The 12843-nt window shown below is 40.3% G+C and overlaps 1 protein-coding gene across 3 annotated transcripts in view; it reads left to right on the top strand.

Moving 5' to 3' along the window:
- marchf8 (membrane-associated ring finger (C3HC4) 8) overlaps positions 1-12067 on the top strand; it is a 63639-nt gene extending 51572 nt beyond the window's left edge. For 2 of the 3 annotated variants that reach the window (XM_088421574.1, XM_088421576.1), the window contains 6 exons: positions 1627-1706; positions 2331-3077; positions 5967-6147; positions 6793-6928; positions 7409-7423; positions 8185-12067. In XM_088421574.1, the coding sequence (XP_088277700.1) occupies positions 1627-1706; positions 2331-3077; positions 5967-6147; positions 6793-6928; positions 7409-7423; positions 8185-8489 (1464 nt within the window). In that variant the 3' untranslated portion in view covers positions 8490-12067. The remainder of the gene's footprint in view (positions 1-1626; positions 1707-2330; positions 3078-5966; positions 6148-6792; positions 6929-7408; positions 7424-8184) is intronic. The other variant, XM_088421575.1, reaches the window with a different exon arrangement.
- The last annotated feature ends 776 nt before the right edge of the window (positions 12068-12843 follow it).

Genomic DNA, 12843 nt, shown 5'->3' with positions numbered 1-12843 from the left:
CTACATGAGACAACAATTGACATTTGTGTGATTGACCCGATTTCCAATGCCAAGCAGTCCATAGGACCTGAAATTAAAAAAAAATTGCTATAATGATGGAGATGGTCTTCAGGAATTTCTGTCAAGTAGTGACTGCACCTTAAATGTGACAACGACACAGGATTTCGTCAAGAACATAATGTGAGGAGAGGCTTTGGAGGGGCCATGTTAGTAGTGATCTTACCTCCATTGGCCAGGGGGGTGTGAACTTAAGCATAATGATTTATGTAATGTTCCAGACAGAGCTTACGTGTCCTGAGAGAACCTCCACCGCTCTTATGCAGTATAAATGAGAACACTGGTATGTAATTCATGAGTATGTAAATACGAAAGGATGTCATTGATGGGCGGGCTGAAGGGCAGATAGCATGATGTCACAGCCATCTATTGATCAGTGTCAGGCCGCCAGCTATAAAATGCCGCCACGGTTGGAGATGAAATCAATAGCTAATTAGTTCACGCTGAAATGATCAGGCCCACTTTTGGATTTTGTATTAGCAACCTCCAACAAGGATGCGCATCGGACTATATCACCGAAACCTTCTCCCATTTAAGGAGTATTTATTAGAGCGCTGCAAAAAATAGTTAAGTCATTTGGTGGGCAATTTCCCGAAAACAATGTATTAGATTGAATGCCTAGCATCATGAAATAATAATTCAATTGGATTGTATGCTTAAACTCAGAGAAAAGGTTCAAATACACCTTTACAATTGAATTAGTGAATTGTAACGTTTAAGCAAGTGATGTACAAGCTGTGAATGTTTTTATTTTAAAACTAATGAAATCTACATTATCATTGTCTGAATATTTTCCAGATTTTTTTGTAATAAATGAAATGTTTACATGGATATTGAGTTTATAACCGGGTAAAATCTTTTTAAATCATAATTGTCAAGAGTGAAAATCTAATTTTGTCCATATTGCCCAGTGCTAATATGTTGGGGGGGTTTTTTCTCTCAATTTGTGGTGTAGTGGAATAGTTGTGGCCCTTAAAAAAAAAAAAAAAAAATCTGACTAGGCTCCTGATCAACAAGAGAAGCGATGAACGGCGAATTCAGGTTGACCTTACAGGAACGTTGCTAGTGGAGCAGATGAGCTCTGTGATTGGCTAATCTGTTAAGAGGCATGGTTTAGACTTATTTTAACGCTATAGAGTTTCAGGGTCTACATACATTGTGTCCCTTGAAGCCACTGTGCTCTAGTTAAATAACGAGTCTGGAGCCCAAGAACTATGTTGAAATTACAGGAGGAGTTCCTGCTATACGGGTAACGCAATGGTACAGATAAGTCAATATTTGTATGAAACACATCCCTTAGGCCTTGGAGATAAAACGACTCAAAGGAAAGTAAGGCTGTGTGGAGGCGGAGTTCGACCCACTGTTACCTGTTGATTGGGCAAGAGATTAGTCATCTATCAGAATCCAATGGAAGTGGATTTATGGCGGGTATTTATTGTATTATTCATGAATGCTTCAGCTTTATATACAGTAGCAGATGAAAGTAAATGTGAATAATTCATCTGCTGTCTATGCATACGCTTTGCTGACTCCACTTTAAAGTGCGTGCGGCTTTGACGGTGCTTTCAGGCCGGCAGTCCGACTTCAGTCAACGCTCCGTGCAGCTTCTCAAGAACGTCAGTTTCTCCCTCCAGCCAAGACATCTGCAGGTACGAATCACATTTGGTTTTGTCGTTGACGCGCTACTCTAAAAAAGATTCTTCACGATGAACTGAAAATGCACCATAACGGTTTTTGACCGGCTTAAGGTGTTTAGTGTTTCAGTCAGTACAGTTTCATTTGGACAGGCGTGCAAAAGTCCACAGGATATTTTCTGATTCAGATTAGAACTCGTGTTAAACGATATTCTTCAATGAAAGTTTGTGTACAAATGACTTTTGTTTTATAATGGTAAAATAGATTGAAATGAAGTGCTTCCTATTGTGCCTGAAACCCCATTTTCTTGACAGAACACACTTGTACAAATGTTATGAGAAAAATAGAACAGAGTTCAAATAAAGGTCACCGGGCTGTAAGGTTGTAGTGGTTTTTGGTTCATCATGAAATTGGGGAGGCTTACTTGTGATCCATGTAAGTGTGCCATGATATTTTTTCTCATAAAATGGGTCATACGCTGCCATACATTTTCAGTGTCAGTACCCCAATTCTTTTTATTTCTCAATGTCCATTTTTTTCTTTTTTTTTTGCCTTTCCCGCTCCCCTTTTCCTGCTGTCCTTCACCGCTATGTGTCTCACTGCATTTACATTCAACACACACACACACACACAAGCAGTGCAGATGAGGAGCGTCAGAAGCAGACGGCAGTGGTTCTCTTGGCTCCCAACGGTAAAAGTTCGGCAGGTTGCGGCGGTTTCACGGTGACCACCCTCTGCACGGAGTCACCGCCCGCCTCCAAACAGCGGGACTGGCTGTCTCTGCTGCGGCCCACTTTGGGCGGCGCTCGCCCCCCCGGCTCGCTCCGTTTCTCTGTATCGCTCAACGACGTGGGCCAGCGCGTGGACGGCCTCTATCGCGGCCTGCACTTCATCGACCGCACCTGCTCCGAGGGGGAGCTAGAGACCGAGGTCCGGGACGACGCCCGGCCCCGGGACCCCGAACCGAGGGCGGCGGACACCGGCGCGAACGGCGGGCCCGACCTGAGTCGGGTCCCCTCGGCGCAGCCCCATTTGGTGCCCTCTTTGACCGACAACTACAAGTACATGCTGGGCCCGTCCCTCCCCCCTCCTCCCCCTCCTCCTCTTGCTCCTCCAGATCACCCCCAGAACTCCCCCGGCGCCAACTTCCTCCGCCTTCTCCTCCCCTTCTCCCGATCATCGACCTCGTCCAGCCTACCCAAGTCCTCCAGCGCCATCATGGAAGGCTGTGAGTTGGAGTTTGCGCCCGAGGAGCTGGCCAAGGCCGTTCATTTAGCGCCGCTTTGCTACATGGACGAGGACAGCGACCTGGACCGCTGTCCGTCCCCCACGTCGGAGAAAACGGAACCGCTGTCGCCCTTTTCGCTGTCGGCCGACTGCTGCAGGTGGGTGACTGTCTGGATGGTGTCAAGCACGCCCCCCCTCCCTCCTGTGATGTGGTAGAGCCAAGGCCACCCCCAGTGATGCAAGTGGAGTAGTACACACCAACTGCACATGCACAGTAGAGGCCTTAGCAAACACACACACACACACATTAATCATCTTTTATGTTTACCCAGCAAATCCTTTTTAGGGGGTCCTTGATGGTTTATGGCAGTACTGATATACTTTTTAGTCAAAAATAAACCACATTGGGTCAAAAAAGGGACCAAACCAAAGAATGATCCCTAAAATTTTGAGGAGCCCAACTTTTGGAACTGGTCCACATTGGACTCTATGCATTTTAGCCAAAAGTGCCTCCAAATGTGTATCTACACATCTTTACAGAGTTCAGACATTCAATCCAAGGTGCTAATTAGTTTTTTCCCCCATATATTAGGGTAAAGAAGGGTCTCTAAATACGTTTTCATAAAAGTATTTAGGACTGTCCTTCTTAAGATTCTTGAAAGATACGAGAAAATACATCTTTGGGATACATTTTCCACTTTTAGGACTGAACGTCTTAGAATTCTTGAAAGATCCGAGAAAATACATCTTTGGGATTGAATAGTTACTTTTTCCACAAGGGATTGCAGCCATTGAGCATTTCTAGTATTTGGATACCTCGGAAATTTTTTATCGAATATTGATTATTTGGAAACATCTCACCTCCCCAAAAACGGAATGAAAAAAGTAAAAAAAACAAAAGTGAACATCTCCTCAGATAAGATGTGCGCGTATTCTGGCACGGGCGGTACGAGGACCTTACAGTGACGTTATAAAAAATGGACATCCTATCTTTTAGGGAGACAATCCATCAAGTTGAACCGCTTGCAGAAAACTTTCCAATTCTTCCTCTCTCCCTATATATTGTTCTGAGACGATAAAATGTGATGCGTTTTCACAAAAGCAGCCGGGGGAGATTAGTTTGAGTTATTGACTCAAGATTTCGACTTTCCTTTCCCAGTAGCCAAAAGATTCAAATTGTAATCAAAGTGTATGAAAATAAGGGATTAGCAGACGATGCGCAGCTTTGAAAAATGAATGTGGCGAAACTTTAACATGTTTATTCCCAAAACTAGGGATTTCATCTTGGCAACATTGAAATTGCTCCCAACATTTGCAGTTTTTGAGCTACCTCCATATGTTACATCTGATGTCAAAGTGGATTAAAGTAGAAGTAGAACATAGCTATATCTCATTTTTTGTTTTTGGAGACATAAGGGAAAATACACGGCTGCAGCGCCACTTATGTCGTCCTAATCCATTGACCAATGACAGCTAGGAAAACTGTGTGTGCATGGGGGAGTACAGGGTGCATACTCAACAAAGAGAGGACCCAAGTTGCGTGCAAATTTGGGTTGTTACCACAGAACCAGAACTCTGTCATAAACCGAGGACCCCCCCATTGTACCATTTCATTTCCCCTTTTGTGTTTGTGATGTCATCCTGGTGCCAATTTGCATTTCAGGGGTACTCAACCATGATACAGCACAGTGAAATTGGTATTAGTTCAATGAAAGTTTTTTACCATTCATATTTTATATTTTAGAATATGAATTGTGACATGTGCCAAGCAAACATGAGTTGTCATAGAAAAGTGATACGTTAGGACATCTCAATTAGAATTTTTTTTCAACATGTTTATGCACAAAAATATTATACCTGATACAAATCCATTGCTCTCCTAACATTAGCATACTCTATGGGGTTTATTCTAGAGTGACTTGTCCACTCTCAAACCTTGCATTGCATCGGTCATCCAGGGACGTCTTTTACTGTTTTTACTGGCCGAGATTGAGTGGATTAATCAAAGCGTCGGCCCACGTGCCGATGAAAACCTCGCCGTCCGCGCCCGGCCAGCTTATACGTTCTTGTTAGCCGTGTTCTTCACGGAAAAACACGAGCGAGGAAGCAGGAGGATTAAAGGCGTCAAATTGGCTTTGTGGTCTCTGCACACAGACACTCGCACCCAAACAGCACGTCATGGCAGCACGTCAGGTAGCTGGCGGCTGGATGCATGCGCTCACACCAGGTGATTCAGGCTCACTCCATTCCAAATATATGCTAGGCATGAGCTTACCTGCAGTCAAGGGACTTTAGCGTAAACAAGTTCAATATACGCGCAAAAAATGGCATGTCCGAGAATGGATTTTTCTTTAGGACAATGCCTGTTTTTGTCAGAAAAATAATTAAAATTATATAGAATATAACTTAAACTGTGATTAAAATAGCATTTGTTTCCTCTCACTGCATTTAAATAGGTGTCAAATGTACGCAGATTTTCGCTATTCACAGGTCAGCTTGGCACATAGTAGTTTAAAAAGTAAATCTATTGGTAAAAATTAGAATAAAAAAATCTGTTCCCAGAATGCTTTGTTTTATTCGGTGCGATATGTATTTCATAATTTGTCTTTTTTTTTTGACAAACTGCAACTTTTTAGGCTTTGTAGAAAATAGTGACATCCAGGTGAATTCTCTGCACAAATTCCTTGCGTTGCTCACTTAATCGTTGCTTGTAAAAACTCAAAATTTACTAGCGAACGGACGGGCGGACTTCATCCAAGCAAAATGACTCCCTTCCCACAAGCCCAAAAGCACGATGGATCCATCCCCAGAGTTAACAGTTGGCAAGGTGTTCTTGAAATGAAATGCTCTATTTCTTGCTGCTTCATTTTTAACTTGATCACTCCACTGCATTTTTTCCAGAAGTTATCAGGTTTTGCTCAGCAGACCCTTCCATGACTATCTGTGCTTTGTGCAAGGATGGCCACACAATTAGTTCCTTCAAAGTCAGGCTGTGGGTTTTGATTGATTTTTTCACATTTTTGACTGTACCCGTATGCATTTTGTAGGATCTGTCACTGCGAAGGCGACGAGGAGAGCCCTCTGATCACGCCGTGCCACTGCACGGGCAGCCTGCGCTTCGTGCACCAGTCGTGCCTGCAGCAGTGGATCAAGAGCTCGGACACGCGCTGCTGCGAGCTCTGCAAGTATGAATTTATCATGGAGACCAAGCTCAAGCCTCTGCGCAAGGTATGGCACAAAGGGTATTTTCATCCAGCTTCTATTGTTTGGAAATTGTCCTTATATATAAATATATTTTTTTTTTGCATAACTCCCATGTTATAACACTGATGCAATGACACTAGACGTCCTCGTGTTATGTTTGCAAACAAGCCTCGTGTTGATTTGGCTCAAGATCACTTATGAAAAATTAATAACATGCTCCGGGCTGCTCCATGGGGGGAAAAACAACATAAGAGCCAAAAATATTTGCTCTGGTCTCATTTTTAAACTGCTTGCATAAACATGACTCCGACTGGCAAAGCAACTTCTAGTATGCCACTTGTGCTGGCAGCTGGCTATCACTGCCACTGCAGCTGCCCCCCCCCCCCCCCCCCCCCAAAAAAAAAATATGCAAGTATGCACATACTTTTCATTGCAGCCAGACTCTGAGCCTTTTTTATTGTGAATTTCTAGCACCGATTTAGCTTAATGCTAACTTACAATGACAAATACCATATGACTGTGATTTTAATTAGCATTTGTGGAAGTTTGAATCCTCTTTAAACAATGGATGTTTAAAGACGAGCGGTGCACCAAAATATTTGGACAAAAACATGCTTTATTCTGTGTAAAGACTCACTTATAGAATACGTCTTCGAATATTTTCGGTAGTGGGAAAAGCTTCAGATGACGGCAAGCGAGCGGCGGAAGATCATGTGCTCGGTGACCTTCCACGTCATCGCCATCACGTGCGTGGTGTGGTCGCTTTACGTGCTCATCGACCGGACGGCGGATGAAATCAAACAAGGTGGGCCATTTTGAAATCACCCTAAAATCAGTTAGAAATTGCTTGTTCACATTTTAGTCACTAGGCCCGTGTTAAGTGTGGTTTACCTGAAATGACAATAAATTATGTTGTGTGTATAATATGGTATGTTCCTACAGTGGTGGTAACAAAAATTGAGTATGAGCACACATTAGCGCCTGCATTAGCTCCCTTCGCTTGTTACACAATTGAGAAGCTGCTGAGGCATATATGATTATTAATAAATGACAAGAATGGCTTCCCATACATCTTGCATTTTGAGTTGCTCACAGATGGAAGCACAAGCTGGGTGGACACATTTAGCCCAACCTGATGATTCACTTGCAAGGCTGCTATCGCGCTCGCTCGACGCCATAGTTGTTGATGCTTTCTTTTTTTTTTTTACTCGCAATGTTCGTTTTTTAAATTGTACTTTCCTCAAGCGATGTCTATTGTTAATCCTTACAATCTCTACTCATGCAGCCCGAAGTATTCCAGGTAAATCTTTGACATTTTTATCTTGTCCCACACCCCGTCAGTCGTTTCTGTTTGCACGCAGTGACCCCTTCACAGCCCGTTTTTGTGGTTATACCAACGTGTTTTATCTCATTTTCTGACCTTTTAAAGTAATCAAACGGCATCAATGCGGCAATTCTCGAAAGTGTGGTAAAACGGCGCCCTCTAGTGGTTCGTCAAAGAGTTTTAAAGCTCAAAATACGGCGCTGGTGTTTTGAAAGGCGTTTTAAACTAAAGTGAGGTTTATTATGGTAAGGTTTTCAAAGTAGGCATTTATAGAATGAGGGTTTCAAAGTATTGATACTTGTATTATATTTTAGTGAGGTAAAGCAGTTGAACGAAAATGATTGATGGAATGATGAATGGTTTCAAATTAGGGTTTTACTAGTATCAACGTACTGTTTTAAATAAGCTGTCAAAGTTGTTTTGAACTGGGGATAGAATTTCAATGCAGGGTTTTAAACTACATTGAGGGTTTAAAATGACTATTTTAAGTTTATAAAGTCAAATCTGGATTTTAAGATTTTAAACTAGAGCCAGGGTTTCAAAGGGTTCCAATCGGAGGTTGCGGTTTCAATAGAGATTTGATGTAGGGTTTTAAAAGTCAGGTAAGGTTGTAAATTAGCGTTTAGAACTGATACCGACAGCATACATAAAGTGAAGATAGAAATGAGTAGATCGTCCCATCTTGTAAAATGTCTTTGTTGCTACAACTTAGTTGTTTGTGCGGCGACCCCCCGCAGGAATTATGGAATGGCCCTTCTGGACCAAGCTGGTGGTGGTGGCCATCGGCTTCACGGGCGGCCTGGTCTTCATGTACGTGCAGTGCAAGGTCTACGTGCACCTGTGGAGGAGACTCAAGGCCTACAACCGCGTCATCTACGTGCAGAACCGGCCCGACTCGTGTAAAAAACTGGCTCTGGAGAAGCCGCCGCTCTTGGAGCCCAGCGTGGACCACAAGGACACGCTGGCCCCCGCCCATTCCGACACAAACTCCTCGCACTATACGGAGACGGAAGAGTACAGTATGGAGGTGCTCCACGTGTGAAAAGGCTGGATCGCAGCGGGTATCAAACAGGGAACTCGATTGATCCGTAGGGGCGGGACCGTGGCGCCCGCTTGTTGCCTCTTTGCTGTTGACAGCTGCTTCGACGGGACACACACAAAACACACACATTTTTAGGCAAAATATCCACAAGGTTTGGTGCCGCACCAACGCAGAAAGACACTTGACACTGATGGCTTTTATTTCAGATTTTAATTAAGATCGAAATACAAGAATGTTTACAGAGAAGAACACAAGCGTAGTGTAATAGTCAAAGGAGATTATATTGACATTTTTTGGTCAATCTCCCCTTGATTAATAATGTCCACAGTAACTTTGATCCCATATAAGCTAGACACAACAGTGAAATACAGGTTTCATCACATTTTCTGTCAAAATGTCCCCACCAAGACAAGCAAACACAATCCATTCAAATAAAAAAAATCCAGCTTTTTTCAGTCCACACTAAAATAGAAAAACAAGAACACACAGTCTGACAAGTGAAAGCAAATGTCCCCACGAAGATTTGACATCACATTACTGACTGATAATAAAACATAGCCTGTCCACACAAAATTGTAGACAAATTGTCCCCACAATAATGTAAGTCTGGTGTCACACAAACATACAAAGACAAGAACACATTGTCTGACAAATGTTGACACAAAGAAAAAAAAAATGAATGACAAGAACACCGGCTCAGAAGTGAAAGCAAATGTCCTCACAAACACTTACCTAGAATGACAAGCACACAACGATCACATGGTCTCTTATTGCTAATAAAATGTATAGTCATGTTAGTCCCCACTAAACATAAAGACAAGAATACACAAAGTAAAAAGTAAAAGCAATTGTCCCCACAAAGAGATTGTCACACTACCATCCCAATAAAACCACTTAATATAAATCGTTGACAAAATTTCTACCCAATGTCAATCTGGTGCCACACAAACACAGAAAGACAAGAACATATTCTCTGATGAGTGTTGCCACACAAAGATATAAAAAAAAATACCCACACACAAATACAGTAAAAGGAGCTCAGCCATGCAAATTCTTTAGTTATAAAATCCACACAATGCCATCAAGGTTGGTGCCATGCTATGAAAACATGCACTCTCGCTCTCACACACACACACACACACACACACACACACACATACACATATACATGTGCTTGTGGGGTCCCAGACCAAACGTGCCGTGGATTTGTGATGCCAGTGTTCACCAACGCGTGGATGCGCATTGAAGCACTTTTTTTGCTTTTTTTTTTTCTCCTCGTCTTGTACGAGAGGGCTGACGTCCACGTACGTCCCCCCCCCGAAGGACACGCGATGACTGAATTAAACCCGGGTGTGAATGAAAAACATCCAATATTTCTGAAGAGAATGTAAACTTCTGTTTTGTAAACGCAAAACCTAAAAAAAAAAAAAACACACAATTTTTAAGATCTTTTTCTATGTCTTTAAACTCACCTCGACTTCTTTGTACGTTTGAAATCAGGAGTGTGCGAGCACTAAATGTGGCTAGCTCGACGTTAGCATCGCGTATCGTCCAATGGCTGCTTTTACAGCGTTTGGCTCGCGCGTGATTGGACGAGTTGTGAATAGCCTCATGCTGTAAAAACGGGCTCAGGAAAATACGCTTCAGACGTCAATGTCATATTTCCAGTACTGTAAAATATTTTCTGGAGAAATCCACTGCTGCGAATTCTGCTGGCCATATTCCTCCCAATAGTTTAGTGTAAAGCCCGACCAATATGGATTTTTTTTTTTTTATTTTGTATTTTTTGCAGGTGATTAAATGTCACATCGTCGTATTTTTTAGGGGTTTTTTTTTTCGTTTTTGTTTTTTGAGATTTTTTTTTGCTAGGATATTCGTCTAAAATGGATCCCCCCTTGGTGGGGGTGAATTTTTTTTAAGCATCCCCTCAAATATCCAATCCAGATTTTTTTTTTTTTTTTGGGGGGGGGTGAATTTTTTTAAGCGCGACCTCAAATATCCAATCCCAATATTATATTTGTCATCTTAATATAAAAAATATCAGGCAGATTAATCAAAACGAAAAAAATGATTAAACGGATTATAAATGATGACTAAGTCCCATAAACAAAATGTTAAAATAATTAGATATTCGTCTAAATGTGTAAATAGGCAAAAACTCGAGATGCCTCATGTTTGTAACGGTTTTTTTAATACCACCCTCAAATATCTGATTCATGTAAGATGAATAAAAAAAAATGTCCCTTCAATGTGTCCCTTAAATGATTCTGAGAGGCTATTAATTGTCCTATTACAATCATAAAACAGAAATCATAAATACTGTATACATATTCTCGTAATAGTAATACAATTTAAAAAATTGATAAAAAAAAAATGGACCAGAGCCTCACAAAGTATGATAATTTTTATAAGCACCTTCAAATATCATCCCAGACTACGCCTATTTGGCAAAAAGTGATTTTTTAATATCTAATTTCTCCAATAAATCTTAGCCCGACAGTACTTGTAGTAGTGAAAAGCTTACACATGCTACCTTAATGTAGCGCCCTCAAGTGGCAGGAAGCTGGCACAGCGGTTGATTTCTCCATGCAAGTCGCTTGGTATTTTTGTGTGTAAATGTTGACCTTCATAACCATTCCACACACACATATACATACAAAATGCATATTTTTCAAGGGTCTTTTTGATACTCGCCACTGCCTGGAAAGCGCAACGCATTTGCTAATGATGACTGCTCAGCAGCAATAAATGAAACTCAACGTTTTTGTTTCATTTGTATTTATGTCCATGTCTCATGGTGGCTTTGTTGGAAAAATAATAATAATAAAACAAGCAAAGGATTTTTCTTTTTAGTGGGAGAAATATTTCTTCTTGGGGTGGCTTGGTGCAATGAGATAAAATGAGGGGGAAAAAGTGCAATTACCTTTTTTTTTAACGTTGATCTATAATATTGTTTTCTCGTCCACTGGGTAAAGATTTTCTTGTGTTGTATTTATTTTTCAACCATTTTATTTCCTGTCAATCTTACACATTTTTCCAAGTTTTATCATGAAATTATTAACTCCCCCCTCCCTTCCAGTGGCTTTTTGCATTCCATTTTTCTAGGAATTGCTTAAAATGTGTTTTAACATACTATCTGTATATTGGTTATTTAATGTATTAAGGTTGTAGAATGTGTTTTGTTTTGTTTTTTTTTAATGGGAGCTGGCTCCACATTAAGTCTTGAGCTTTCAATTTAAACGTTCCTTTTTATGATCCCGCTTAGTGAGACATGGCACATAAATATTGTGTTTTTACATGTAGTTTGCTGCTCGACTTGTCATGGGGTTGGTGACGAAAATGTAGCTTGCATAAAAGCTACATTTGTTTACTACTGGTTGGACTTGAATATATGATGACTGTTCCCCCACTGTCGATGATATCATTCCACAAGTTTGTCTGTGAACGTCACTTTGGAATAGTTAAGACATGAAAAGAAAACATGTTTTTAAAAAAAAATGTTTTTTTCTGTTCCCATGTTTGAACCAAGTGTGTAGAATCTAAAACGAACAACCAAATAAAAGTTGAGATGCTTTTAACCGTTTGTTTTCAATCGTGAGGAGCTGTTTTTATGTAGTTTTACCTAAAACTAGTTAAGTTCATAATTCTTACTGAAGCTTACTGTGCATGGGTGTTTTACGCAAAAAAGCCTGAATATACATTGGTCCTATTTTTTTTCTGATAAAAATACATAAGCCTTACTATACTTGATTGTTTTTTGGCAAAAATGTTAAAAAGCCAGACGCTACATGGTCTTTTTTCAATTGTCATTCCCAACGCAGCGCGGTTTATCGTGAAAAAAGCCTCACTAAATATGTTCTATTTTCATGATACATGTCGTTTTTGAGAGAGATAAAACCCTTAATATACATGGTAGTTTTTTCGTGACAAAAAGTCTTACTAAACATGGTATTTTTATTTCTGAAAAAAAGCTTTAATATACATGGTTGTTTTCTTGCGTGGGGAAGAAAATTGTTAAAAACTATCATTATAAGTGTTTATTTTGCAAAAAAAAAACTACTGAAAGTTTTTATTTCACGAAAAAAAGCCTTAATAAACATGGCTTTTTTTCAGAGATTAAAAAAAAAGACTTACTATATTATATAGTTGTTGGGGTTTTTTTATTTGAAAAAAGTTTTTTTTTGAGAAAAAAAGCCTTACTATATTATATAGTTGGTGTTTTGGTTTTTATTTATTTAACACAAATGTAGTTTTTTTTTTTTTTTTTTTTTAATCAAAAATAGCTTACGAGTCATTTTTTTCAAAAAAGTTTTAACATGCATGCTTGATTTATGGTAAAAAAAAAAAAGCTTTA

Source organism: Hippichthys cyanospilos, chromosome 8 (assembly GCF_059441005.1).
Source record: "Hippichthys cyanospilos isolate Australia breed blue-spotted pipefish chromosome 8, RoL_Hcya_1.0, whole genome shotgun sequence".
Classification (NCBI taxonomy): Eukaryota; Metazoa; Chordata; class Actinopteri; order Syngnathiformes; family Syngnathidae; genus Hippichthys; species Hippichthys cyanospilos.
The sequence above is the reverse complement of the archived record's forward strand: the minus strand, read 5'-3'. Positions and strand labels throughout refer to the sequence as shown.